Genomic DNA, 26202 nt, shown 5'->3' with positions numbered 1-26202 from the left:
GCACATTTTAAAGACCCTTTGAAATGTGCAATAACAGCAATTGTGGACAATGTTGCACTGTGTACGGCGGGTGTCACCGTAGACGGGATAAATCATTTTCAGTGATGTTTTTTTCGGCATTCTAAGAGCGGGAGTCTACTCTACAGCACAAAAAAAGTCAACAAATATTGTAAAAAGCAGAATTAAAGTGTGAATTTCAATTGACTTTTTTTTAATCAGGATTATGTAGGACGTTTTGACTTACTGCAGATATACGTAGTGTGGACGTAAGGTTAGGAACAAGCCACAATAAGAACTTAGAAGTACATCAAACATCCATCCATCCAAATAATACTATAACCCTGGGACAAAAATGACACCCATATTTAATTAAAAAAATTTAATTGAACTTTTAACAACACAATTGTGAATCGTCACACAATTACCTTTAAATGTCACACTAAACAAAGTAAGTATCTGTAGCCAATTGGACATAATGCTTACAAAAGCTGGAAATAAATTGTGACAGCTTGTGTTTTGGGCTGCTGGGCACCTTATCACTAGAAGCAAAAAGATCTTGAATTGCCGAAATCCAGATTGATGAGCGCAAATAAATCGGGCAGATTCACACTGGAACAAACGGTATTAAGCGTAAACAGTGAGGAAGGCGAGATATCATCTATAGGTGGTACCTTTTCCGTACAATTAATTTAGGGATTGGCGATACAGTAAATTACAAAACATTTTGAGGAGCCACTGAAACCAACGGATCTAAGTTAGTACTCATCTCCAGTTGTTGCCTCCATCTTGTAGCCATTCTCACCAGGGGCATATTCGTCAGGCACAGACTGCTGGTCCATCATGCCATCTTGACTGTACTCCTCCAAGTTGGGCACTTCTTCCCCCTCCTCGGCGGCCATTTCATCTTGAGGGCCCATATCTTCTCGTGAGGAGCCGTGGCGCTCTTCTCTGCGCTCAGCCCGATCTCGGTCTCCCCGCTCTCTCTTATGATCCCGATCTCGGTCCCGGTCTCCCCTACTACGCCTGTCTCTGTCCCTATGGCTGCGTCTGCGGTCCCTATCCTTTTCTCTGTCTCTGTCCCTGTCCCTGCGCTCCTCTGTACCCTCAGCTGCTTCTCCTGCTTCTTCCGGTGCACGCTCGCCACCCTCTGGGCCGCCATCTCCCTGATTAACCTCCTCCCCTTCGGGCCCTTTGACCCTCTCGCGCTCACGCTTCCGATCCCGACTTCTACTCCTCCTCTTCCTGTCCCGATCCCTACTCCTTTCTCTACTCCTGCTGTCTCCTCCGGCCGGCGGCATGCGTTCGCGCTCTCTGTCTCGACGCCGACCGCTACCGGGTGCTTCCTCCGCCGGTGGCGCCAGCGGCCTCTCTCGCTCCCTTTCGCGCTCGCGGGAACGGGTGCGGCGGCGGCGTTCGCGGGACCGTGACCTTCGACGCTCTCTTTCCTTGTCACGGCTACGCTCCCTACGATCGCCAACGCGATCGCGCTCCCTATAACGTAACAAAGACAAAGCAAAATCAGTCGGGCTTCCATTTTTAAGGTCTGCTCGAGAAAAATAAAAAAAAAGAACTCACGCTCCTCCCAGGGGTCGATCCTCATAGCGAGATGCATCATCTCTGCCAGAGTGCTTGATGTTGACATCCGCACCACCTCTTCTGGTCCCTCCTAATCCTCCACCTGAAGAAAACAAACGCATACGGTTGGGTTAACTTCCTCGCCATTTACCGTCGCTCGAAATTTTGTAAGAAGAAGAGGAACGTCTACCGACCTAGCCTACGAGGATGCCATCCTTTGACAGTGCGCCCTCGTTCGACATCCACCAGCACTCTCCTGCCGTCGATTTTCTTGCCATCGGCGTGCTTGTAGGCAGCTGGAGAAGAGGAGCGGGGAGAAGAAAAACACAGGTGATAAGAGTATGATGCGTCACTGGAGCCAAGGAAACAAACAGTGCTTTAGCATACTGACCAGGAGCAGGTGAAGCCGAGAGGGCTGCTCCCTGGATTAAAGCCCAAGGATAATGGGAGTAGACTTCCTTCCACCCGATGAATGTTCTTTTATTGTGTAACTCACCATGCACTTTTTTTACAAGTTATTTCATTGTGACCAGCAGTGGTGTTTCAACACCTAACTTAAGTTCCGCATGAAGTCAATTCAAATCGACTAGCTTTACGTAACTCATCGCAGTGACAAGTTTTCTATCCAAAAGTTATTGTAAATGTTCAAACTGACTATCATTTTGTTGTAGCGTTTGCTTGACCAAACAAGCCACTCTGGCATTGTAGTCGCCCATCTCGAGACCCTCTTCAGAATAATGATGCAAATTTGTGTAAATGCTCATCAACTATAAAATTATTACACGTACACACACGCCCGCGCGCACAAACATACACACGTTCGATTAAAAAAAAAGTTCTTATCAGAATGGTGAATGTGTAGCTTTTGTGAACAGCAGTATTTGACGTTTTTTCCGACATGAACCTTGTGTGGTGGTTTCGATCTGTCGTAAACATTTTACCTGCTTACCATGCTCCTACGCAAGAGCAAGACAATGTCCAAACCGACAATAAGGCACTCGCATTCACAAAGTGTCTCACACCTCACCCCACGACATCACACAAATGTTTGGCGATCCATCTTGCACAATTGAAGAACTTGGAACTTTGGGATGCCTCTTCCTGTCTGCTACACTGGTCTGTGGTGAGGAATGACGACGCTACCATCTTGATGTTGAAGAACAAGGACTTACCAAAACCCCTCAGTTTCACCATTTAGACAAGACAGAATCTCACATCGACCTTATAACAGTCTCAAAAGCTCAGAGGGCCTTACCACAACCCAACACCAGAATTTACTTTGTCACAACACAGCAGTCAGGGGCCTTACCAGAACCCCTCCACTTCCTCTCTTCACAAAGGATGCCATCCACTGACAGGGCCTTACCAAACCCCCACTTGTGCGCCAAAAACTGATCTAACAGGGGGGGGGGATAAAGAAAAAAAAAAAAGGTCTAAAAGGCAGGAGTTGCCTTGACGCAACTCCATCCAATTTATGGAAGGCATTAACGCCGTGCGAACACTAACCACTAAAGTTGTACGAGAATTTGCCTCCATCTGAAATTATTCACCCACTGTCCAAACCTTTTTCCAACAGGGGGGAGGAAAAAGAAAAAACCCCGACCCAGTGAGTTTTACTTCATTACTGTAACTCTGTAGCTAAATTTAATGACATGTAGGGTAAAAATGTATCAATGGACCCTCTGAATTACCAAAAATACATCTGCCTTTTCTATTAAAGCCATCTCAGCCTTAATGACTTTAGTTCAACTGATTCGATCACAAACTACGACATGGGATGAGAAAAAACATGAGCTGCCTTAACCACCAGTTTACAATCAAGTTAAGATAGTTTGCAATTCGGAATCAAATTCAAATATTTCAATGCTTAGATATGGACTTTACAGATCATTCCAGAAAAAAAAAAAATCTTAGCAAGACTACTGGAATGAATACAATCTCATTCATGAACAAGCAACCAACCAACTAACATGGCTAAAAATGGGTATGACTTATCTCCTCAAGCAAAGATGTGATTCAAGAGCCGGTTTCAAGGTTTGCTTGATGCTCTGTGGAAAGACTTAACACCATCCATCAAATTTTGAACTGTGCAATAGTAAAAACAGAAGATCTTTGGTTTCTGTCCATAGAGCGCCGGACATCACGTGCTCATCTCGCATGCATTTGTCGATGCAGCCAAAGTGATAGGATAGTAGCGTCACCAGGCAAAGCCTAACAATGGCGATCAAAGTAGCATTTATCTGCAAACAGTACATCCATCAAAATGAATTTACATCTCACTTTGATGAAAAGATAGATGTGCAAGTCAGACAAGATATTGGAGACCTAGCAACCGCCAGAATGTGGAAGCTGGCGCGCTCACTTGTGGCCTTGCCAGCGCTGGAGAAACTGGGATCATGCCGCAGTCATGGTAAATACTATACAATGAAGTTACATGCAGCTAATTGACTGAGTAAGCACGTAACTACTATGAGGTTCCTTTTGGCCCTCCCGGGTGCACAAAGGTTGTCGAGCAAATGGTAGCATTGCGTTAACTCAACGCACTGATGCGTTTTCTATTCGGCTACGGCTACGACGGTACATCAGCAGCGATAAACAAGCTCCGAACAGCAATCCAAGGTGGCTTTAACAAAAAGGGCAGAGTCACTGGGTACCATTAAATACGCTCGTGTTCGGGGGTGCGTTCAATGGTCAAAGTTGTAAACGTAACTAAGTTCTTGGAAAGCACCTGGGGCTTGCCAGTAAAAAGGCTTTTCCCATTGAACGTAGCTCCTCTTCCCTATGTAGGAGATGGAGGGTGGAAAGAAATCTTACCCATCATACAAACCCATTATACCAACCATACACTGAGCAGTGGTAGTAGGGTGTAGATGTATCATAAGCATCATCATCTGCCAGCCAGCTCTGGCCAATAGCCATCACAGATTGGCGGCTGCAGTGGCAATGAGAATAACACACAGTTAATATGTTGTTTAACCCCGCCTCCCCACTCAATTTATTCTTTCCTTGACTACATTGCTGTGATCAGCAACTCTGGTCTTGCAGAGCTAATGCCACCAGCATCCTAGATGATGACAGTGTTAGATGACCACCCACCTGTCCAATCAGACAGTTTTGACATTGTGGCATCAAAACCAAATTCAGATACATCAATGTGGTGAAATTTAGATTCAATTCAAATCTCACCATGACCAGGGTTGAAGACCACATTATTTTTTTAAATCCCACTCTTAAGTTGGGGTTCCACAAAAATCAATGGCTATTTCCAAGAGGTACCCCATTCGATGAGTGACTAGTCTAACCTTGTGCTTACCAATTGAGTCCAACCAGCAGAGTTGCTCTTCCACAGAGCTACTTCACCTAACAGTTAAAAGACAACGCCCTTTGACAGGCAAAGAGGTTCAGGTTCACAGATGACGCACACTACCTCTGGGTCCACCCACTTTTCCCCCTCTGAATGAAGCAGTCCCCTCCTCAACCAAACCATCAGTCGACTGATGACACGCAACAAACACAGACACACAAACAGCACGCAACCACTGAGACTGTTTTTGTCATGCAAAATGCGGAACATGATGTGCAAGAACTGATGGTTTCCCAACTTTGATCCAGATTTGCTACTTATATGGGACTGGTCCTGATCCAAGCTATTAAGACCAACCTCCCCCCAAAAAAGGCAAGAAAGGTTGGTGCCAATAGATGACCCAACCTGAAGGTAAATTGTGATGTATATTTTTGTGCTCCCAGTGCTATAATTCTACTCACAGTGCATGTCACGCTCATGCTCGTACTCAATGAAGGCATATCCACGAGGCTTCCCTGTCCTCTTGTTGTAGACGATGTAGATCTGCAAGTGACGGGCACATTATCATCAGTGTTGGGCTGGTCATGAGAGGCTTGATTATACAAACTCATGCAATATCGGGTGAGTTAACTTACACGCTTAATGGGACCATAGACCTCAAACTCACGGCGAAGCTTGGACTCTGTAGTATCGTAGTTCTAAGGCAAAGATAATATTTCTCAGAAATATTCTTGCAGAAATCACCACACTGATGTTAGAACACTTGGCCATCATTTCAACATACTCACCACTCTTGCCACAAACAATGTCTTGAAGGCATCCCCTTGTGCATTTGGGTCATTATGTGGGTCCCCTAAAAAATGCAAATCAGAAAATGTATTCAAGCCCAGAGGGCATGACCAGCTCAGATATATTGTCATTTGTCAATGAAAATACTTACAAAGTTTCAGTTCCGTCTCCACCACCGTTTGTCTCCTTTCAATTTTCTCTCGCCTCTGCAAATTAAACAATTTGCTTAAAATGGGCAATTGACGGTGATATTAGTAAATTCGACTGACTCCTTTTGCTTGTGTGCTGCAGCTATGCATTGTGGGACATCATGATCAAATGACATCAACAGAAAAGGTCGATAAAGCACTTCAAATGGTATATTGATAAAACAATGCGTTATATACAAAATCAAAATCTTCAAATTCATCTTGCAATGTTTTTATTAAGTCCCGACCTCACCTTTCTCTCCAACCTCTCTTCACGAGTCTCAGCCCTTGTTGGTGGAGGGGCATCTCTCGGGTCCTAATCACAATGTAAAAAACAAAACAAAAACATCTTATGCATTTTTTCCTTCTAGGGTACACTGTAAAGGAACATTTCTGTCATAAGTGATGGGCTTTCAACCTCAAAGTGCCTGATGAACGGGGCAATGCCACAGTAAGGTTGGTTGTGGTGTTTCTCGTGCGGCAACTTCTCCAGTTGAGGCAGAAACGGGATTGGGTCCCGCGGGGCAAAGAGCGCCAGAAGATTCGGGGGTAGAAACTGCGTCATTTTGTTTTACCTGGACAGCCAAATGACATGTTAATCCCACGTTTGATAGGAATAATAACAATATTAATGATAATAATAAACAATGGGTCAGGCCTACGGTGACCACAAAGGAAGCTATGTTTGTTAGCTTCACGTGCTAACTAGCAAGCGAACGGGCCCGACAAAGTTATTTGAATGTTTTTACGAATCTTCTTTATCTAAAACGACTACAAAACATGATAAATAAATCCCCATGGTGTGGCGAGCCTTTAATTTCGTTCGCTCAATACTCGACGAATTCGTGTTTAGCTAAGCTAACATGGCTATGTTAACAAGAAGCATGGAACATTCCTACCTCTCACTCATCCAACGTCGAGAGACGAATTACACCATCGAACTTAAACTGACTTAGAAGACGCACACAGGCCTAATGGGTTCAGGTGGTTTGGGTTTCGTATGTAAGAAAAAATATTGCCAAAATAACCTAAACGCAGTGCGTCAAGTAGTACAACCAACGCGTATCTTGTGTCTGCAGAACTTCAGCTAAATTAAAATGGCGGAATGCCGTATAGTAGTCACAGCCGTCGTAAAATAAGGCGCGTTCAGATACGCTCATCCTGTGAGCGAGCGTTCGGTCACGTGTTGCAAAATGGTTGGCTGGGCTTGACGTCATTACGTAAGCGCACACCCCCACGCCCGCGTATACGTCACCACTCATCCGCTCGTCGAGCGCGTCTCCTGCCTTTGCGCTGCACTTGCCCGTACTCGCTCCCCATTCCCCCGCTCCGACGTCTCCCTAATAATGGAGCAGGCGATGCTGTGAAGAAGAGACGGATTGACAAACAAGCAGGCAAGCACGCGCACTATGATGTCCTCTTACTATCATCCAGCCAAGGATACAGACATGGCGGCCATGGCTGAACCGCTCTGCTTAGAAAGAGGTACAATACTGTGCACTACACTATACTAGAATAATGTCTTGTCGATATCAATCTTATTAATTACAGATAATGAACATCGTTTTAATCTGCGAAAATGTCTCAATTTTTTTTTTTTTTTGTGCAAACTGTGATAATAAATAATCACGAATTACTATTTGCTCATTGTAAAACGATATGCTGATTCGGGTTATCATCTGTACAGAACAGGTTTGCATATAACAAACTGTCAATGACGTCATCCATATCGCTTTAATGATGACTATTTGCTTGCATCGGTTAGATGTGTGTCGGGTGATTGAGCTGTTGGACCGGCTCCAGCGCAGAGGTGAATTGCCTCCTCCCAAATTACAGGCCCTGCAAAGAGTCCTGCAGAGCAAATTTTGCGCCGCTATCAGAGAGGTATGAAACGACGCAAATTTCTTTTCATTGTATCATGCATCAAAATTCTTTTCTCTGTCAGGTGTACGAGCAGCTGTATGACACTCTCGACATTGTGGGAGGACCGGAGGTGCGAGCTCAGGCCACAGCCAAGGTATTACAAGCTAACCAAATAAAAATCTCCAGGCACCAGTCGAGCTTTATTGAAGAAATGTTTAACAATATGGGAACATCATTTTCATCCTGACTAGGCCACCGTGGCGGCGTTTGCGGCCAGCGAGGGCCACGCTCATCCACGGGTGGTGGAGCTGCCCAAGACAGACGAGGGTTTGGGTTTCAATATTATGGGGGGCAAAGAGCAGAACTCCCCCATCTACATCTCCAGAGTGATACCCGCCGGGGTGGCTGATCGTCAGGGGGGCCTGAAAAGAGGAGACCAGCTGCTATCTGTCAATGGCGTGGTAGGAATCTGCTAAGTACTACCAATACCTTAAAATTAGGTTGCATCGATACCCTGGTATCCCTAATTAAGATGGAAAAAATACTTTGTGGCTGCGCAGACTGTGGAGGGGGAACACCACGAGAAGGCTGTGGAGCTTTTAAAGGCCGCCCAGGGCTCTGTCAAGCTGGTGGTGCGTTACACCCCAAAGGTCCTCGAGGAAATGGAAGCTCGCTTTGAGAAAATGAGGACCGCCCGAAGACGACAACAACATACAAGCTACACGTGAGAGCGCTCGATTGTTGATTTACAAATAGGAGACATTTAGATGACTATTTTTCTCAATCTTCCTGTCTCTCTCTCACTTTGCAGTTCTCTGGAGTCCAGAGGCTAGGTGATCCAAAATCTTGGTCACATCATCACCCATCCTACCTGACTCACGTGTCCCACTTGGAGGCATGACTAGAGATGACAAGTAGTAAACCAAAGTAGCCTACTAACGCCTGCTACCTGAAATGAAGCCAAACATTGCAGTTTGGATTTCTCCTTTCCCCTTTTTGCCTATTTCTTAGAAAAATGCAGTGATGGCTTGTAGCGGTGTAAAATCTTCTCCAACAATATCAATGTAACGTACTAGACATGCTATGTGACTTGACTAGATCAGATTTGTGCATCCATCCAGTATGTGGTCCACTGTGTGACGTTTGAGGAAGTGTGTGTTTAAAAAAAAAACACAGAGGCCTTCGAGACCTTTTCTGTGACAGATGTCCTAATAGAGGGTTGACCTTTAGGCATTAGCAAAAAAAACTATCCTCCGTGGCTGCTACATGTGATTTTAGATGTTATCTCGTCGTTATTTATCTGCTTTTTTGATTTACTCATAAAATAAATGGTGTCAGTCAAACATTTTTCCAAATATAGATATGAATTTTGCATATATAATCAAAATCGGGGTGACATGAATAGGATCCATGTGAAGAAGATCAATACGCAGAAGACATTTCTTGTACCTTCAGCAATGGCTCGACTATATTTCAAAGTCAAGAAAGCAGTGATGCATCCATGGTGTTAAATTCTTGAAGTGACCTCTACTCTTCTCACTAAGGATCTGCTCACCTCCGATAGGGAGCGACAACCTGCTCACATAAAAACAAATGATTAGATGTGTTTTCTTTTGCAGGTGTGTGTGTGTGTGTGTGTGTGTGTGTGTTTTACCTGCCAAGCCCATCGCTAGTTTCAGCTCATCTTTAAGAAGTTGCAGAACTGCAATAACACCTTGTTCCCCCTAAACACCAAATATATTGCACAGTTCTAAATATATTCCGTTGATTCCAACAATTTGCTTCAATTAGTTACACTTTAATGACAAACTACAAGTTGGTTCACCTGACAGGAGAGACCCCACAGCACGGGCCGACCAATGAAGACGGCCTTCGCTCCCAAGGCGAGCGCCTTCAGGACGTCCGTCCCTCGTCTCACTCCACCGTCCAGGTAGACATCGCATCTACCTTTGACTGCCCCCACAACCTCTTCCAACACGTCCAGCTACACAAACACACACACACAAAAGTGTCTGGTCATATCATTAATGTAAGCAATAATAAATAATGCTAATATTCATTCAATCAAATGGGGGAATTATAAATGTTTCATTCACAACAGTAGACCCTTGTATTTGTGTGTTTACAGCATAATCATTTCAAAAATCCACTTTGCGTCTATTATTATTTACAATACACATCAAGCACACAAAAACACACCGTGGCAGGAACCCCATCCAGCTGTCGAGCTCCGTGATTGGAAACCAATACGCCATCAACACCGTAGTTCACAGCCCTGGCAGCATCCTCCCCTGAAAACACACGCACATCAACCAGTTTCTTCTCACTGGTCACAAAAAGCACGGTTCAAAACGATTACCAGTTAGCACTCCTTTCACAATCACAGGCAAGTGTGTGTTTTTCTTGAGCCAGGTAATGTCATCCCAGCAGAGGGAGGGATCGATGGCTTTTGCTACATAAACAGCCAAGCCGCTGTCACTGCCGTAGTCTCCCTCTGAGAAAGCTAAAGAGTCTGTTGAGAAGTTTGATAATCTGGAATACAAATACAATCCAAGTGTAAAGGCATGCTCTTTGTTCCGAGCGGTGGGACAAAAAAAGAAAAAGTCCTACCTCAGATGTGGGGGCAGTTTAAAGCAGTTCCTCATGTCCTCCAGCCTCTTCCCCAGATACGGCGTATCCACGGTGACGAAGATGGCCTTATAACCCGCCTCCTCTGCTCGGCGGACCAGCGAGAGAGTGAGATCTCTGTCCTTGTAGATGTAAAGCTGCAGCCACAGCACACCACTCACACCAGGCGAAGTGGTCATGGCTGACATCACTTCCTCTATTGTGGAGGTGGCCCATGAGCTCAGCATCATGCCCGTCCCCACTGCTTGGCACGCTGGGAAGAAATTCCCATTGTCACAGACGAGCCATTCAATCCACTTGAATAAAATGAAACTTTTTTCAAAGGAGCTGAGGAATTTCATTTGGACAAAACCAGTGCTTTGCCACCATCTTGTGGCATGGTATCGTCAAGGGGAAAAGCGAGTTGACAAGCTTGGATCACATGTCTGTTTCAAAGTCCAGTTTAAAGAATTTTTGTCACCGTCCAAATGGACGTAGCCGTATATGATGATAGAGAAAGTTATAGCTAGTAGCGTACCTCTCGCAGTCGCTGTCTCGCCGTCGGGATGAGCCATCCTCTGCATAGCGGTGGCTGCAACGCACAGGGGCATGTTGAGTTTACGGCCCAAAACCGACACACTCAGATCCACATTGGACACGTCCCTCAACACCCGAGGGATCAGGCGCCACCTACAATCACATGGATGGCTCGGTTAATAATGACGAAACACAACAAAAAAAAACAGATGTGGTTGCCGCAGATGTGAATGTGAAGACTAAAAAGTCTCGTTTTGTACCTTTTGAAGGCCGCCACATTGTCAGCCAGTGTGATCTGCTCCTCAGCTCCAGAACTGTAGTAGTCATAGACAGCTTTAGGAAGAACCTTTCTGGCTTCCACCTCGAAGTCGGACACACACACTCGCTGCCCTGACATTGCCGCTGAAGCTCAGTTCAATCGTGCTCGCTCACTGAGGTATAGCAGATCGAAAGAACCAGGCCAGACGGTGGTAGACAGAGCCCATGTAATTATTAACCGACCGGAGACAGAGTCTCTCTTTCTCTATTTATTTTAGTAAATGGTTGAACAAAAATACAACAGTTATTTTTCATCTTTTCACAAAGTCTTTTAGCTGGTAAAATCCCAGTGATGAAGTTGAACAATGGATAAGTCTTTCATGGTTTAAATTTTGTGTATTAAATATAATGTAATATAATATATTATAATAAAAGAAATAATATGATAAAATAATAAAATAACAAAATAATACAAATTATATAATAAAATATCATGTATATTGTAATATGTAATATAATTAAATATTGTGTCTCGTGTGACAGGAGAAATCATCGGAATTAGTGATTTGGTGGTTCGATTATTCCATTTTGTTTTTCGACAACTTTTGTTCTAAACCTAATATATCAATGTGACTACATATGCATGATGTTAACTGGAGACCATTCCAGGGTCTATCCCAGTTCCAGCTCAGTGGTGACATTGCTCTCATGATGGAGGACCTTGTGTGTGGTTTTGGGATTCAGTGTCCCAGTTCTTGCCGTGGTTGCGCTTCCTGTTGCGTTCTGCCATGACCACGGCCGCCACCACCGTGACCAGCACGGTGACGCAGATGACGAGTACGGTGGCGGTCTCTGCCATGCACAATTGGCTGTCTACCCAAGCTAGAGAAGCCCCGGCCAGCTGTGGCGGCTGGTGACAGGTCACGTTGCGGTAGTCGTCGATGTGGAGATGGCGAACGTGAAGGATTTTGCTGAAGACACGGTGGAGATCACAATCGCAACTCCAAGGGTTCCCTGCGGGTGGGGGAGAAACGCACAACAAAATAAAACCAGCACTTGAATTTGATTTGATGAAGAAGACAAATAATGAGTACCTGCTAGCTGGATGTGCGTCGCTGTTGTGTGAAGACTGAGGAAGGTTTTGAATTTCAAGTGACGCAGGTTGTTTCCTTCCAGAGCGAGAACTGCCAGGTTATAGAGAGGAGACAGAGCCTTTGTGTCGATCTGGGAAATGTTGTTGTGACTCAGCTGGAGCACCTACACAGACAGGCAGACAGACAGACAGACGTCGTATTTATGTAACAGGCTCTCCCTACAGAATCATCTCGTGGGCTTTGACCTCCAGTCCGGGCAGCATATCGAGGCTCCCTTGGAGCACTACGGACAGTCTGTTGTTGTGCATGTAGAGCTGCCTGAGCCTTGTGAGCCCCCTGAACACACCCGGGCCCAGTGAGACTAGATGGTTACGACTCAGGTCCAGTTTCTCAACGTTGTCCAGATGCTCAAAGCTGACGTAGAAGAAGGAAACAGATGACTTCATGTGAGGTCTAGTTCATAGGTGTCAAACCCAAGGCCCGGGAGCCAGACTTTGGGTCGTTACTTAAATTACAAATTGTCTTCACTTTTGAAAAATAGAGCAATTTTTATACCATTCATCATTTGAAACTTGGCTTGTGCTAGCTACTACTTGCTTTGTTGTTTTGGTTTTTATTTAAATTCATCAAACAAAAAAACAAAAAACAGTTAACCTGAATGCAGACAGATGATGTAAGTTGTTGCCCTCCAGTCGCAGCTCCTTGAGTCCAGACAAGCTCACTGAGAAGTCAGCAGGTAGACTTGTAATATGGTTCCCACTGAGATCCAGCTTCTCCAGGTAGGACAGTGAAAAAAATGCCTGTGGATACGTTAAAAAAAAAAAATAATGATTGGCTGCCCACTCAAATCTCTGTATTATCTGTCCTCCATTACGACCTGTGGTTGAAGACCTTCTATCTGACTGTTAGCCAGCACCAGCACCCGTAAGGACCACAACCCAGTGAAGGCTCTGCTACAAATTTCACTCATATTATTTCCTCCCAACTCTAGGAGCCAGGTGCCGTGTGGGAGACCCCTGGGAACGTGTTCCAGCCCACGCTCACGGCAATCCACCAAGTCACTGTGCTCGTAACAAAGGCAGCGGCGGGGACATAACCGTGTGCACGCCACCCAAGGGAAAAAGAAGGAAGGCCAACCAAGTAGAAGAAGGAGACGCATGCTTCGGTGGAGCAAAGAAGAACTTGTGAAGTAGTGGTAGAGTAATCCTTACATTGTGCACTTCACTTCACCAACTCTTAAAGTCACCAAGGAAGCACCTAAGAAAAGAAAAGGTTAGCTGATCATTCATAAGACTACACACTACAATCACCTCTGTACCCTAGTCTGGTTAAAACCATAAAACCACCTAATCTCCCATCAATAACACACAATGCTTTTGTCATTCGAACGATCTGAGTGTAATTACATCATCATCATTTAAAGCGAGTGGAATAGACGGGTACACTGACAGAATGAAACGAAACTCTTCGTATTTCGATGATTTGCTCGGACCAGTTGTAAACAAAGAACAAGATATAATCTCCTGTCCTGAGTAGATTCGTTACGATTATTCCATGTCATGATTGAAAAGGTCAAAATGTAAATGATATTGAATTCTAAACAGGGCTAAAAATATGTATTTGATTTTCCAAAGATGGACTCACCCTTCCCGCTGAAGGACTCCATCCTGTTGCAGAGACCAAATGATGTTGACGACGACGATGTTGATGATGGGAGAGACTTTGGTGCAGCCAGTGAGCTGTATCAGTAATCTCTTAATCCCTTCCAATCACCAAATGTTTCCTCTCATCCACTAAACTGGCATCCCATCAGATGTTTTCATCCATCCCTCCCATTTTCTCTTCATGCCGCCTGGGGGGAGAGGGGGAACTTGTTGTCTCCTCCAGCCATCTGTTTCCACAATTTTCAGGTTATATAAAGACAGTTTCAGTGGAATTTGACTGGAAATATGCCAGTAGGTGTGCACTTCTGGGAAAATCCCAAAGATTAAACTGGACACTTCATTAGGTACACCTCACAATCTAATTCGATCTCATGCATACAAGAGTATATTGTATTATATTATAAAATATCATATCATATTCTATTATATTACATTATATATTATATAATCTTATATTATATTACATTATGTTATGTTATATTATATTACATTATATATTATATAATGTTATATTACATGACATTATGTTATATTATTTTATAATAACCGATAACCACACGTGAAACTTACCCGGACCGTTTAAATAAAGTTTTGGTTAAAAAAAAAAAATGCGGAAGTACAGGCAAGTGACGCAAAACATCGCCGCACAATACAGTAATCGGAAACGGACAGTGTTTGAAATGACAGCGTGGAATGGTGAAGAAACTCAATCAAACGCCAAGGAATATCAAAGAAAGTCCAAAAGACCTCTATATTCAGAGCTAAACTGAGCCCGGGTAAGGATTTTTTCCATTACTTCCTAGATTGACACAAAACGACATTTGACTCAAATATACACGCACAAAGTTTCACTTCATCGTACTTTTCTGAAGCATCTGAAATCACTCACAAACACATGCAGCCATTGATTCCACTTGGCCTCCTCTTCATGTGTGCAGTAGTCATGGCTGAGGCCGGTGCTCATCTGACCTCCGGCACTGTTCGGGACCAGCCGTCCATCTTTGAGGTTCTGGCTCAGGAGTCTCTGATGGAGGCGGTGAAACCAGCGCTGAGACACGCCGTCAAGGTGAGCTACTTCCCTCCCGGAAAACACTTCGATACAAAAAAAAACAATAGTTATTCAATAATGATTCTGTTCAAATATCTTGTTGCATCAAAGTTAAATCATAAATAAAACAGTTTAAGATGACGTGCAAAAAAAATATTTTGCCTCCCTTGTAAACTTCAGATTCTCGCAGAGTCCAACCCGTCCCGCTTTGGTTTCCTGTGGCGCCGCTTTGACGAGTTCTACCTCCTGCTGGACGTCCTCCTGCAGAAGCACTTCCTATCCCACTGTAGCGCTTCCTTCTCTGAGAACTTCTACGGTCTGAAAAGGGTTTCAATAGGTCAGGGTCTTTCCGCCGACCTGGGCCTGCACACCAAAGCCCGTTGGCGCTCTCTTCTTCTCCTGTGCCTCGTACCGTACTTCCGAGCCAAGCTGGAGGCCACTTTAGCGCGCCAAAGGGAAGAAGAAGACTTCTCCATACGGCTGGCGCAGAGCAGGAGTCAGAGGCTGTACCGGGCGGCCGTGACGGCCTACCCGTACGTCGACTCGGCCTGGCGGGCTTGGATTTTTTGTCAGCGGCTGCTCTTTGTCTTCGGAGCGGCGCGCACTCACAATCCTCTGCTGTGGCTGGCGAGGGTCCGACTGGCTCGACTCAACCAGCGAGATGTCCGAGTGATGGAGATGAACGCAAGCGAAGGGGGAAGTCCGGCTGGGGACAGGTATCAATCAATCAATCATTGCTTTCCGTTAAGACTTATCCTCTTAAGGTAGATTTAAACACAACGGTATTGGATCTCATTAAGATCTGGCATGTACTGTATACCTGAAGACTTCCGTGATTTGACCACTAGAGGGCAGTAAAAACATCCATTCATTCTCAACACGTTTAAAAAGGATAATCGGATAATGACTGAAGTTCTGTTTGCAGTGTGTTGCAGAGGGTGTGGGGGTTGACGTCACAAGCGGCGAAGGGCGTGGCCGTCTCCCTGTCCACTTCCCTCTCTCTGGGGGTCTTCTTCTTGCAGTTCCTAGAGTGGTGGTACTCGTCCGACAACCGGGCCACGGTGAAGAGCCTCACGTCCCTCCCAGCGCCCCCGCCCCCCCTCCACCTACACACGGCCGACCTCAAGGAGGACAGTCTGCGCGAGGCGGCGGCCGACGTGTCGCGGTGTCCGCTCTGCAGGAGGTTTCGCGTAAACGCCACGGTGCTGTCCACGTCGGGCTTTGTTTTTTGTTACCGCTGCATCTACACGTACGTGAAAGCCAATCGTCGTTGTCCTCTCACCGGCTACGTGACTGAACTGCAGCATCTCATTAAAATTTACTCGCCAGACACTTAAAAGTTTTTCGGCTCTAATAGAGCAACTTCTCCTCTTGAGATTTGGAAAGTGTTTGATATCACTGTGTGATGGAGACATTGGAGAAATGCTGAGTAGCTCGAGGAATAATGAAGTCAAATAAGATGCTTTCCATCATCGTCCAGTTGGAAGTCCAACCAATCACTTTTGAATCAAGTGTACTTTTCCATCTAATCAAACTTTGTATCAAATGTGAATTATCATGGATCTACTTGATCAAATTGTACTTCAAGTATTTTAACTTGTGTTTTTGTCCTTTTACTCCGTAGATGCAATGTAATAAACAACATCACATATGCATCAAAGCAAAAAAAAAAAAAAAAAGAATTTTAAACATGCAGATAAAAAATAGGAAGCAAAGTTGGCCTGTTGCAAATAAATCCTCAGAAATGTGCAACCAGCGCTCAGTGAATTGGTTTATTGACTTTCCAGACAAGTTTAACAACAGGCCCACTTAAAAAAACAACAAAGAAACAGATATTTAGGATCAACATCACAACTTTACAGTGAAGGATATTGAAAATAGGCAATGTCCACAAAGCCCTGAATTGAATGAGTGCCAATCACCACAAGAGTCAGCAATCCCTTTCAACCAAAAAGGATGGTTGGGGGGGGGGCAAAGAATAATCAATAATAGTCACAGTAATAGATTGCTTGGATAGCTTGTATTGCACATGTGTACACTTATACGCACTTATATACATGTGAGTAGACGCTGGAAAAATGTTTTCAAATTCAACGAGAAGGACAAAAGGAATGTGCTTGTGATCGGTTCCAACGAGATTCGAAAGTTTTCGGTCATGAGCCACGTGAGAGAAGAAAGAAAAAAAAGAGGGAAGATCCCTGCTCCATGAAAGAAAAGAAAGAAAAGAAAGCAGGGAGGTCCCACTGATCCAACCTTTTGTCATAAATGTCCTCCTCCTAACCCGCCACGTGTTAAGCGAGACATACATGTACACCACAGTACCAAACATAGATAAGAAAAGAGGAGGATTACGGGTTCGTTATCGTCGTGGACACGCTTGGTCTTCGCAAATGTCAACATTTAAACGGATACCATAGAGGTTGGCTTCCTGACTCCAAACTGTGCTTTTACACTAAATGGCCAGGCAACAAAAACAGATAGGAACATTTGGCCAAGGTTATTAGGGGGGGGGGGGGGGGGCAATGTGTTCGACAAGGCACTCTTTGCTCGAAAACAAACTCATGGGAGGAAGATGCCCAAATTTCTATTCATCTCCATATTTCTAAAGAAGGATAATGAACTTTCTTGTGCCATTTTACCGTGAGCAATTATTTAGCTGTTTTAAAATCGGGCAATCTCCTCTTTTGTTTGCCAATTTTAGCTGACTTTTTATCTTGGAAAAACATGAACACATTCAAACATAAGACAAAGATAATGACATTCATACAACCCCTCCCTCCCCAAAAGAATGCAATATATATATATATATGAATCAAAGTAACTGGCTGATTCTGTCAAATATTGGCGGGAAAAAAAAAATCCTTGTCCAATGAGCCCTCATTAAGATTTTACCACCATGTTGGCCCAGGTTATAGCAAATTTGAAGAACTGAACTCCAGTAGGCTATATTAGGAAACACAGTTACATTTTGTTATTTTCCCAAAACGTGTCGCTGTGATTGATTATGAGGGGATAAAGAGAAACAGACTCCATCATATTTTTAAATGGAGTCAACATTTTGCACAAAGGGAAATGTGCTTTTTACTGTTAGTTGTATAAACCTTTGTTGAGTGAAGTACACATGTGGAACAGTTTGACATAAAACAATTAGATCATCTCAACACTCTCTTAACAGCTTTTTTTTTGGGAGTGTCAAACAATTTAAGAACATATTCTTTGAATGTGATGTGAATAATCTCAAAGGATTAAGTGCTTTTCTTTGGCTTTGTAGTGCTCTTTTTTTTTTGTATGCCCGGGTACCATTGATTGAGTATCTGGATATAAAAACAAAGTTTCCCAAGCATATATCAGGTCGAAGGGTTACTTCAACGGTACATATTGTTCTTTTGGTGCCTGTTCCGACACAAAGGTATTTTTGATTCTCAGCGATATGTATAAAATGTCACTTTAATCTGTTCCTTCTCCATTAGAGGTTTTCACATCGTCAGCAGTTTTTTTTTCAGTGATGAACTTCTTCTTACACTTCAATGACATTTAAGACTGATACAAATGGTTTGATGTCATTTGGGGAAATTTCTTTTGGAATTACAAGCACATCAGCCAACGTTGGTGTTATGAGGGAAATCAAATCTGTCCACTAGGTAACATCTGTTTTTAGGGAACATATTGTTTTCAAAAATAAATCACCTATTTGTTGTTTTTGTGCTCAGGCCATGTATTACAATATCAAAAAAATTGCTTAGGCTCCATCTTGTGGCATATCTAGGAAATTACAAACTATTCTAAGCGGGTGTCAATTTATTCAAAACAGGGTTGGTCCCTACTGTAATTCTATTTTAGAAGTTCTTTCAATGTGCCAAAGGATAAATGTAGCTAGACCATAACATTGTACAAATAATAACATCGAAGAGCGAAGCAGCCCCCAAAAGGTCTAAAAGCATCACTTAGCATTTCCAATCAGAATTAGTTTGCATTGTGTTTAAAGGGAGAGACGTTGCATGGTCTTGCTCATGTGCATAAACGTACAACAAAAGTGACAAAAGTTGCAATTAGTGAATTTTTCAGCAAGTATGCCACTGCTGGATATGACTAACTTTGCATTCGTCAAAGATCTCCATATAAGTAGTCCAGGCTTGGTCCTACCAGAGGAGCCAGAGCCTGCTGTCCACCTCCATTGACAACAATAACATCATCAAAAAGTGCCACCACACTAAACAAGTGTTGCACCTCACTTCAGATGAAAATATCATATCATTGTAGAATATATTGGTATCATCATTCTGACAGGATCAAAACACAACATGTGTGTGTGTGACTAATGAATTAAAAGGGAAAACCATCACAAAGCTGCCAAAACTTCCCCTAGCACATCCTGTCATCTGGCAAAAGCTGAGATACAGATAAAGCGCAGAATGCATTCAAAAAGATTGATCTGAATGTTTTTGTTTTCCTGCTCACCCGTTCAATTGATGAGATACACCTAAATAAACGAGCCCTCCCTCAATGAATGGGCTTGTCATAAAGATGACAGGCTTCAGAGTTTTGTGAAACAATCCAATTTCGCTGCTCTTTCTTTTAAGTACACAGATATATTCGCAACATTTTGACCAATCCCTATGTCATCATCAGGGATGATAAATATATTTCCTGTATTTATTCTCAAAAAATATCTTGTGTTTTTTTGTTTTTTTTACATAAAAAAAAAAAAAATCTTGTGTGTGTGTGTGTTTTGTTTTTACATAGAAGTATATACAGATTTAGAAAAATGACTGACACTGTGATGCAACTGTGGGCAACAGGACATGACACGTTATTACATCAATACGATTAAAAAAAAAAAAAAAGACTACAAATTAAAAAAAAAAAAAAAAAAATTTAGAAGAGGGATGGTGTGGCCATATGCCACAATCCCACGGTCGCTTTTCTAGAGGAAAGAAAATGTGGTAGTTTCAAGCGACACACGTTATACAAGAATAAATAAAATGTCTTTAAAGCTGGCCGGACCCCGGCCCTCTCTTTTCAAAAAGTCTTTTCAAATGCGTCACAATTCTTCCTCTCTGACAAATTAAGGCAACCAGATGAGAAGAAATCGACACGGAAAATGAAGTGACCAAGTGAAACAACAGCTGGACGTGTGCGTGCGTGAGCGAGCGAGCGAGCGAGCGAGCGAGCGAGCGAGCGCATTGCTGTGTTCCTTCAGTCCTGCTTGGCTGATTCACTGAGGTGCTGCGGTGGTTGCTCTTTACTCTTTCTGATTGGATGTGTTCTTATTGTTTGCGTGCCAGTGCGCACGTGTGTGTGTGTGTGTGCGTGCGTGTGGACAAAAAAAGGCACCTAGTTCCTCCTCGTCCTCCGTTCACCTTCCGACTTCCCGCTCCGTCGGCGGAGAGCCGCGCTGTCACTCGTAGGCGTGACAAAAAAGAAGGTGGTGCCGTGTGCCGGTCGAAAGGAGAGGAGGGAGAGTCGACGCCGCACGAGAGGCGTGTCCGTGCCGCTGACGTGCCCCTCCCTCCGGTTGCCGTGGAGACGCTTACAATTGGTCTGCTCCTCCCTCCCGTGGAGAGAACTGGACTTTGTGAGCCTTTCCTCCACCGTTCGAGGTCATCCACAACATTTCCACTGGGTGTGAATGTGTGTACCTATACACGGTCCGTAGGAAGGTAGAGTAAAGGTGCCAGCCAGGAAGAGGTGACGGACGGTGGCATTCCAGGTTGCGTCCCTCTTACAAAACGGGCTCCTCTTCCATTGGCTCTTCTATAGACCTGCGTAGGAAGATGCCACGGGTGGGATCGACAAACCGGAAATACTCTGCCATTCTCAAAACGTAAGATACCGACCTGCCGGCGTCGCTGACGTCGGGGGCCGTGCCCGACTGCTCCACATCGACGCTCAAAGATGCCATGGCGCTAACCGTGTCCGCCTCGTCCTTCTCCGATTGAATCTGCGCGCCGTCCGATAACGAGTGGCTGCTCGTCTGAGACAAAGTCTGGAGGCAAGACCAGTGTTTACCTAAAAGAGTCAAAGAAACACATTCCGAATGAGAGGAAGCGCCGTCGACGTCAGGATCGATTATTTTTGCCCTAAAGTGTCGAACGATAAATCCCCATTTACTGCTCGTCAACTTTATTTATTGTTGATTTGGTATTGTTTAGTCATTTCCAAAAACAGAACAATTAATTAGTTTTCGATGAATCGATTCATCTTGAGTGTTTGTGCCTGCGTTGACTCACTCTGGATTTCTATCACTCGTTCTAGAGAGGCACACGCTTTGGGACATGGCTTCTCTTGAGGCCACTGAAATGCAGAGTCATTCTGTGAAGGACAACAATGCAATGTCAACCAAGCAGATCATTAGCAGGCAGGGGGGGGGAGGAAAAAAAGTGAATCTCAAAAACAGCTACAATAACCTCTATCCAAATGGAAGATAAGCAAAGCCTCCTACCGGATCTCCGAGGAGCGCCGAAACGCAGGCTTCCGATGCATCACAGATGGCGGTGAGGTCATGACCTCCCTCTAGCGCCATAACAACACGCCCACCAGCCAGACCCATGAGGAGCTGTGTGAGCAGACCAAAACCTGCCAAAATGTAGTCAAACATATCGATAGATGCATCAACGACACGTGAAAGACTTTTGGATGCGTGACAGACTTTTTTTTTTTGCTACCGGTCACCGAAACTCACATTTGGCAGAGACAATGTAACCGCCCAGAGGAGACTGATGACCCTCCACTGCGTCAAAGCCTGCAGACACCAGAATCACGTCTGGGCTGAACTGCTGAGCAATGGGCATCACCACATTCCTGCACAGAGGCATAGAAGAAAAAAAAATGGGTTCGTAAATTGGATGACATCATTTTCAGGCTAGCTGCTTAACTTGATGATGAACAATCTTGAAAACGATGACTTATAAAACACATTGAGTGGCTCGCGGATGAATTAACAACAAGCATCGGCGACCATTTTGTATTACCTTTTGTGTGACAGTGTCACACTAAAGTGTCTGTTGCGTTGTGGCTTGTATATTATCATTAGAAAAAAATATATATTTCGAAAAGTTGAGCGTGTTTACCTGAAGGCAGTGAGGTACTCAACATCACCCATAGGGGGCTCTACTCCTCCTGTCCATGCTATGTTGACATTAAAACCAACACCTTCGCCCGATCCCACCTGAGGAAAGCATAGAACGATCGAGTTGTAAATGTTCCGTACAGTCAAATCAGAGGTGAAATTGGGAACTTGCGGTGTCGAGCTTGCGACGTAAACAAATGCTTTACCTCCTCGGGAGCTCCGCTACCGGGAAAAAAATTGCCGTCGTCGTAGCGATGGAGGGAAATGTAGAGGACGTTGGGGTCATCGTAGAAGGCCTGCTGCGTGCCGTTACCATGGTGAATGTCCTGCGGTGACATCCGAGGGAGACCGTCATTATTATGAAACACACGCTTTGGTCAACTTTTTATGCAGACAATTTGGTTGTTTCGTATTTATTTCAACGGTTAAACTGTTTTCTTGTTGTAGAGGAATGAATTTCGTGTTGCGACTAGACAAGCGCGTGTGTAAAAATCACTAACCCAGTCCACGACGAGGATCTTGCCCACTCCCAGTTTTTGCTGGAGTAGCTTGGCAGTGATGGCTACTGAATTGAAGAAACAAAAACCCCTGCTCTCACACAAAAAGTAAGGAGAAGAAGACAGATTTTTTTATTATTTTTTTTAAATCGCCACATAAAAAAAAGAGCAAACGCTTCTTGTTAACTGACGCATGTACGAACATGGCAGTGGATTCCTCTGCATGATGCCCTGGTGGACGCACAACTGCAAAGCCATTCTGGTACAGAGAAAGACAAAGACAGTAAAAGGAGGGTCTGGGGGAAAAAAAAACAAACCTGACGCTCTTTTAGAAAACTGAGTGTTACCTTCAGTTCCCCTGCTGCCACTCTGAAGGCCAGCTCAATAACGGAGCCAACCGCCATGCGGACAGCTGCGGACGAGTGCATCTCATTCCACACGGTGTCGCTGTCCACCTGCAGCAGAGGGCAGTAAAGCGGTTCTAAAAAACAAATGCCACCTATTTCATGAAGATCACTCAAAAAGATGCTGAGAGGAATAATTCACCCCTATTCCTCCACACGGAAGAACGGCGTACATCTTCTGACTGATTGGACCTGAAACACGTATTGGTTTGAGAAGAGGACATGAAGGCCGAGTGTTGTCAAAATCAAAGAAGAAATACAGTGATGGCTTGAGATACAAGTGTTCCTTCCACCATGAGAATTGTTGTGTCAGTCACTCCAAAACAAAATCAACTTGTATCTGAAGGCAACATTCATTTTGTACCCAATAGCTTCTTGTGGTCCAGTTTGTGTCGATTCAGAGGACTGGTTCCGTAAAGCAGGGTGTGAAATTCAGAATGGACAGTCTGGATCTCATCCAGCGAAGCTTTCCGCCCACGAATTCTCTGTTCAGACCGAGAAAGCTTTTTGTACACTTATTCTGGACTTATTTTGAGGTACAAGTGTGTGTGAGTGCACGTCTGCCTACCTCGCAGCGGCCCAGTAAGCCTGTCTCCTGCAGCCTGGACCAGATGCTCTGCACTCTCCCAGCATGCTCTGGGTGGATATGAGCATTGCCACATACGCACTGGTGCTTTAACATCAAACTGTCATAAACAATTCCTGCAGGAAGCAAAACGGGAATAGGAAAGCAAATGTAAATGCAGGGGAGGTGAAAAACTCAAAACCACAAACATATGGACAATTTGCATGTATTGAAAATTTACAGCCCTAATTACGGGTGGGCGGGTACCGATACCGCGATAATGAAGGCAAAAAAATGAAATAAGTCTTCTATACCAGTAGTTGGTGCTACAATGCCATAGTTGGGCAAATGAGTGAATCATCATGTGCGTCAGAAAGACATGGCTGTTAAATAACCCTTTTTTTTTTCCAGATCGAGTCCTCAAATTTTGAGTCGTCACCCGTACCAATACCAAGTGGCGATACCATTTTTTGGAATGCTGCTCATTTTAGTTTCACACACTGACCCGTGGTAAAGAGATGTCTGACAGGGTTGACGGTGGCCGCAGGAGAAGACTGCGCTCTTCCCAGAGGTCTGTGAGGCAACGACGAGTGGAATACACCCATCTGTTGCAAGCCCTGATGAGGAAAAAAAAAAAGTACCATTCATTCATTTGTCTCGGCAATTAAGGCACACATACGTATCTTAATATTTTTTATGAAGGTATACGCAGACATTTCAGTGAATTAGTGCGAATTAGTGTCTGGCCTTGAAGGTTTGTGTAAGTGCTTCTATACAGACTATATATTGCTGTGCTCCCTGCTGTGAACAGGGTGAGTCATCGTGTGTGGGCGGTCGGACGCAAAAACACACTCCAAGATACCGAGATTTGGGAACACACACACGTACGAGGCAGTGAGTCCAGTGGTTGAGTCACCAGCTGGTGATGTCAATGCAGCGTCATATCAAGTGTGTGCGCAAGTTTTCAAAGTGGCTGGAAAGTGGAAAGATTTGCTCTTCTTGCTCATTCCAATGACATGCGTTTGTGTGTATGTATAGCATGTCCAAAAAAAAAAAAAAAAAAGTGACTAGCATTGCAACGACGGGCTATTTTATAGACCAATTCCAAGTTGTCACACCTTCTATGGTTATTTTTGGTCAAGCACTGAATTGATGCAGATCAATTCACAGCTTATCTAATTGTTGTATGGTTTTGAGATAAACAAGGAGAGCAGTGTTGCTGGCACCTTGTGCAAAGCTTGTGATGTGATATTGTCCTTTTCTGTAGGCATTTTCACGGTTGAATGCTATTGCTAATAGGCTGTCTACTGCTACAGACAGTCATGTGCTAAATGAGGTGTATGAGATCAGGAGATGGTTATCATTTCATTATTGCAAATTGACATCTGCTGATGGCAAAGTGTCATGACTCCGTTAGTTGAGGTCATATGATGCTGGCAAACTTGTGATTTACTGCCAAAAATAAAATTAAAACATCTTACATAATTACTGGGCATGGTCAGTTATTACAAGAACATGCATCTAGTCACAGGTTTACACAGGTTGGGTTTTTTTTTGTGATGGGTACACAATTATGAAAAAGTTTGAGAGTCTTCTGTATACGCATGTGCGCCGGACTCTCAAATGTAAATGACGATTCATAATATTACAACTAATTGCTCATGCATGTTATTGAGGTAAAAACTGACCAAAGATCGAATCTGAAAAAGCTTTAATATTTCTATCACGGTGCAAAGACTGATAGAGTAAAAGAGGAGTTGGTCGTTTATTTGTGTGACTGGACCAAGCTTATAGTAAACAAATACCAAAAAAAATAGGAGTGAGCTTATCAGGTGAGCAATAAGCACGGGGACTTGTCGCCAAACGCTTTCTAACCTGAGAGTAGCTCGCCCTGCTGTCTTCCTCGCTATCTCCCAGCTGGATGACATCATCTTCCTCATCTTCTTCATCCAGTTCACTTTCTGTGCTTTCCCCTTTCACGTGTCCGACTCCTCGTTCTTCCTCCTTTGCGTGCACGCTAAGTCTGTCAGAGGGGACGGCGGGCTCATCCGACGCCTCCGTCTGAGCTCTGATCAAAATGTACCGAGAGGTATTGATCTTGTAAATATTAATTTAGATTGGAAATAAGCCATCCGATTGTGGCTCACCTGTGAACGCTTGTCCCTACGTCATCCTCCTGCATGTCGTTGGTCTCTGTAAGCTCCTCTTCTGTCTCCTCTGGGTGAGTGGGAGGAGGTCTGGGTAAATCGGAACCCTTGGAAAGCATCTACACAAATAAAGAGGAGGATAGAAAAAAGTAAAAGCGCAGCCATTGATTTGCAATTATCCGTGTGCACGTGGTATATACCTTGTAATGTTTCTCCAGAAAGTGCTGATGTTGCTGCTGAACTACAAGTTGCTGGAGGGCCTGGGGCGACTGGGGCAAAGGTGCACTCTGGGTACGAGTTAAAGATCGATGGCGGGGCAACTTGTTGACGCATCGCATGCCGCTGGACACGCCTCTTTCTGCTGTAACCAAGGGCGACTGGCTGTACATGGGGACTGATTGGGTGGAAGGTCAGAGTTACAAAAATAAATATATTTCATTTTGGTTTCAATGCATATATGCGTTCATATGTGTACCCGATAGCATTGCCGTTTGCTGCCTGGCCTGCTCCAGTAGTAGCACGTGCTGTAATAACGAAGAATGAGCAGAGTGCGAGCTCGGAGTCTCGACATCATGTCCCACCCCTAGAGAAAT

At 44.2% G+C, this 26202-nt stretch overlaps 6 protein-coding genes across 13 annotated transcripts in view; 2 read left to right on the top strand and 4 right to left on the bottom strand.

Moving 5' to 3' along the window:
* Positions 1-364: 364 nt before the first annotated feature.
* On the bottom strand, positions 365-6972 carry snrnp70 (small nuclear ribonucleoprotein 70 (U1)). The gene is made up of 10 exons (XM_085933636.1): positions 6756-6972; positions 6275-6431; positions 6110-6172; positions 5820-5874; positions 5668-5732; positions 5515-5577; positions 5341-5422; positions 1770-1871; positions 1576-1678; positions 365-1491 (listed from the first exon to the last, which is right to left on the bottom strand). The coding sequence occupies exons 2-10, from the start codon at positions 6419-6421 to the stop codon at positions 756-758; spliced, it is 1416 nt and encodes a 471-aa protein (XP_085789762.1). The 5' UTR covers positions 6422-6431; positions 6756-6972; the 3' UTR covers positions 365-755.
* Positions 6973-7127: 155 nt separating this feature from the next.
* Positions 7128-9279, top strand: lin7b (lin-7 homolog B (C. elegans)). Its single transcript, XM_085933638.1, has 6 exons — positions 7128-7341; positions 7622-7740; positions 7802-7873; positions 7971-8180; positions 8280-8443; positions 8531-9279. Exons 1-6 carry the CDS (start codon positions 7266-7268, stop codon positions 8550-8552), a joined length of 663 nt encoding a protein of 220 aa, XP_085789764.1. The 5' UTR covers positions 7128-7265; the 3' UTR covers positions 8553-9279.
* On the bottom strand, positions 7906-11300 carry hao1 (hydroxyacid oxidase (glycolate oxidase) 1). 3 transcript variants are annotated; one of them, XR_015068470.1, is made up of 9 exons: positions 11124-11300; positions 10865-11016; positions 10330-10600; positions 10079-10251; positions 9919-10010; positions 9545-9703; positions 9374-9443; positions 9169-9294; positions 7906-8159 (listed from the first exon to the last, which is right to left on the bottom strand). XR_015068470.1 is itself a non-coding variant. In XM_085933637.1 (8 exons), exons 1-8 carry the CDS (start codon positions 11258-11260, stop codon positions 9227-9229), a joined length of 1122 nt encoding a protein of 373 aa, XP_085789763.1. In that variant the 5' UTR covers positions 11261-11300; the 3' UTR covers positions 8878-9226. The 3 variants fall into 3 exon arrangements, 1 of the variants encoding a protein (XP_085789763.1); XR_015068469.1 differs by having other exon boundaries at positions 7906-8141; XM_085933637.1 differs by lacking the exon at positions 7906-8159 and having other exon boundaries at positions 8878-9294.
* Positions 11301-11417: 117 nt separating this feature from the next.
* On the bottom strand, positions 11418-13374 carry LOC147043913 (uncharacterized). Its single transcript, XM_085932876.1, has 5 exons — positions 13093-13374; positions 12870-13015; positions 12461-12629; positions 12216-12378; positions 11418-12135 (listed from the first exon to the last, which is right to left on the bottom strand). Exons 1-5 carry the CDS (start codon positions 13372-13374, stop codon positions 11828-11830), a joined length of 1068 nt encoding a protein of 355 aa, XP_085789002.1. The 3' UTR covers positions 11418-11827.
* Positions 13375-14505: 1131 nt separating this feature from the next.
* Positions 14506-16914, top strand: pex12 (peroxisomal biogenesis factor 12). The gene is made up of 4 exons (XM_085932875.1): positions 14506-14655; positions 14818-14945; positions 15108-15643; positions 15853-16914. Exons 2-4 carry the CDS (start codon positions 14823-14825, stop codon positions 16262-16264), a joined length of 1071 nt encoding a protein of 356 aa, XP_085789001.1. The 5' UTR covers positions 14506-14655; positions 14818-14822; the 3' UTR covers positions 16265-16914.
* The window catches only part of hdac5 (histone deacetylase 5), a 30273-nt gene continuing 19566 nt past the window's right edge, over positions 15496-26202 (bottom strand). For 4 of the 6 annotated variants that reach the window (XM_085932871.1, XM_085932872.1, XM_085932870.1 and 1 more), the window contains 18 exons: positions 26085-26192; positions 25810-26003; positions 25610-25728; positions 25338-25530; positions 23968-24079; positions 23466-23599; positions 23262-23382; positions 23040-23089; positions 22841-22948; positions 22697-22752; positions 22497-22584; positions 22203-22322; positions 21998-22095; positions 21610-21728; positions 21370-21503; positions 21158-21239; positions 20765-20936; positions 16685-20689 (listed from right to left, as the gene is read on the bottom strand). In XM_085932871.1, the coding sequence (XP_085788997.1) occupies positions 20650-20689; positions 20765-20936; positions 21158-21239; positions 21370-21503; positions 21610-21728; positions 21998-22095; positions 22203-22322; positions 22497-22584; positions 22697-22752; positions 22841-22948; positions 23040-23089; positions 23262-23382; positions 23466-23599; positions 23968-24079; positions 25338-25530; positions 25610-25728; positions 25810-26003; positions 26085-26192 (2048 nt within the window). In that variant the 3' untranslated portion in view covers positions 16685-20649. Of the gene's footprint in view, positions 15634-16684; positions 20690-20764; positions 20937-21155; positions 21240-21369; positions 21504-21609; positions 21729-21997; positions 22096-22202; positions 22323-22496; positions 22585-22696; positions 22753-22840; positions 22949-23039; positions 23090-23261; positions 23383-23465; positions 23600-23967; positions 24080-25337; positions 25531-25609; positions 25729-25809; positions 26004-26084; positions 26193-26202 lie in introns of those variants that run through there. The other 2 variants (XR_015068401.1, XR_015068402.1) reach the window with 2 other exon arrangements.

The sequence above is a fragment of the Syngnathus leptorhynchus genome, chromosome 16 (assembly GCF_054491065.1).
Source record: "Syngnathus leptorhynchus isolate UIUO chromosome 16, UIUO_Slep, whole genome shotgun sequence".
Lineage (NCBI taxonomy): Eukaryota > Metazoa > Chordata > Actinopteri > Syngnathiformes > Syngnathidae > Syngnathus > Syngnathus leptorhynchus.
The sequence above is the reverse complement of the archived record's forward strand: the minus strand, read 5'-3'. Positions and strand labels throughout refer to the sequence as shown.

What these genes read in the sequence shown, in the direction of transcription:
- snrnp70 (XM_085933636.1), bottom strand. Translation starts at nt 6,421, where the DNA reads ATGACGCAGTTTCTACCCCCGAATCTTCTGGCGCTCTTTGCCCCGCGG. An exon ending in AAGAGAGGTTGGAGAGAAAG is followed by an intron (nt 5,875 to 6,109) that starts GTGAGGTCGGGA and finishes TTTAATTTGCAG; the next exon opens with AGGCGAGAGAAAATTGAAAG. An exon ending in GGAGACGGAACTGAAACTTT is followed by an intron (nt 5,733 to 5,819) that starts GTAAGTATTTTC and finishes TGCATTTTTTAG; the next exon opens with GGGACCCACATAATGACCCA.
- lin7b (XM_085933638.1), top strand. Translation starts at nt 7,266, where the DNA reads ATGATGTCCTCTTACTATCATCCAGCCAAGGATACAGACATGGCGGCC. An exon ending in ACCGCTCTGCTTAGAAAGAG is followed by an intron (nt 7,342 to 7,621) that starts GTACAATACTGT and finishes TGCATCGGTTAG; the next exon opens with ATGTGTGTCGGGTGATTGAG. An exon ending in TGCTATCTGTCAATGGCGTG is followed by an intron (nt 8,181 to 8,279) that starts GTAGGAATCTGC and finishes GTGGCTGCGCAG; the next exon opens with ACTGTGGAGGGGGAACACCA.
- hao1 (XM_085933637.1), bottom strand. Translation starts at nt 11,260, where the DNA reads ATGTCAGGGCAGCGAGTGTGTGTGTCCGACTTCGAGGTGGAAGCCAGA. An exon ending in AAACTGCCCCCACATCTGAG is followed by an intron (nt 10,252 to 10,329) that starts GTAGGACTTTTT and finishes TTTGTATTCCAG; the next exon opens with ATTATCAAACTTCTCAACAG. An exon ending in TGTGAAAGGAGTGCTAACTG is followed by an intron (nt 10,011 to 10,078) that starts GTAATCGTTTTG and finishes GTGTGTTTTCAG; the next exon opens with GGGAGGATGCTGCCAGGGCT.
- LOC147043913 (XM_085932876.1), bottom strand. Translation starts at nt 13,374, where the DNA reads ATGCGTCTCCTTCTTCTACTTGGTTGGCCTTCCTTCTTTTTCCCTTGG. An exon ending in CATCATCTGTCTGCATTCAG is followed by an intron (nt 12,630 to 12,869) that starts GTTAACTGTTTT and finishes CTTCTACGTCAG; the next exon opens with CTTTGAGCATCTGGACAACG. An exon ending in GACGCACATCCAGCTAGCAG is followed by an intron (nt 12,136 to 12,215) that starts GTACTCATTATT and finishes CCCCACCCGCAG; the next exon opens with GGAACCCTTGGAGTTGCGAT.
- pex12 (XM_085932875.1), top strand. Translation starts at nt 14,823, where the DNA reads ATGGCTGAGGCCGGTGCTCATCTGACCTCCGGCACTGTTCGGGACCAG. An exon ending in CGCTGAGACACGCCGTCAAG is followed by an intron (nt 14,946 to 15,107) that starts GTGAGCTACTTC and finishes TGTAAACTTCAG; the next exon opens with ATTCTCGCAGAGTCCAACCC. An exon ending in GGAAGTCCGGCTGGGGACAG is followed by an intron (nt 15,644 to 15,852) that starts GTATCAATCAAT and finishes TTCTGTTTGCAG; the next exon opens with TGTGTTGCAGAGGGTGTGGG.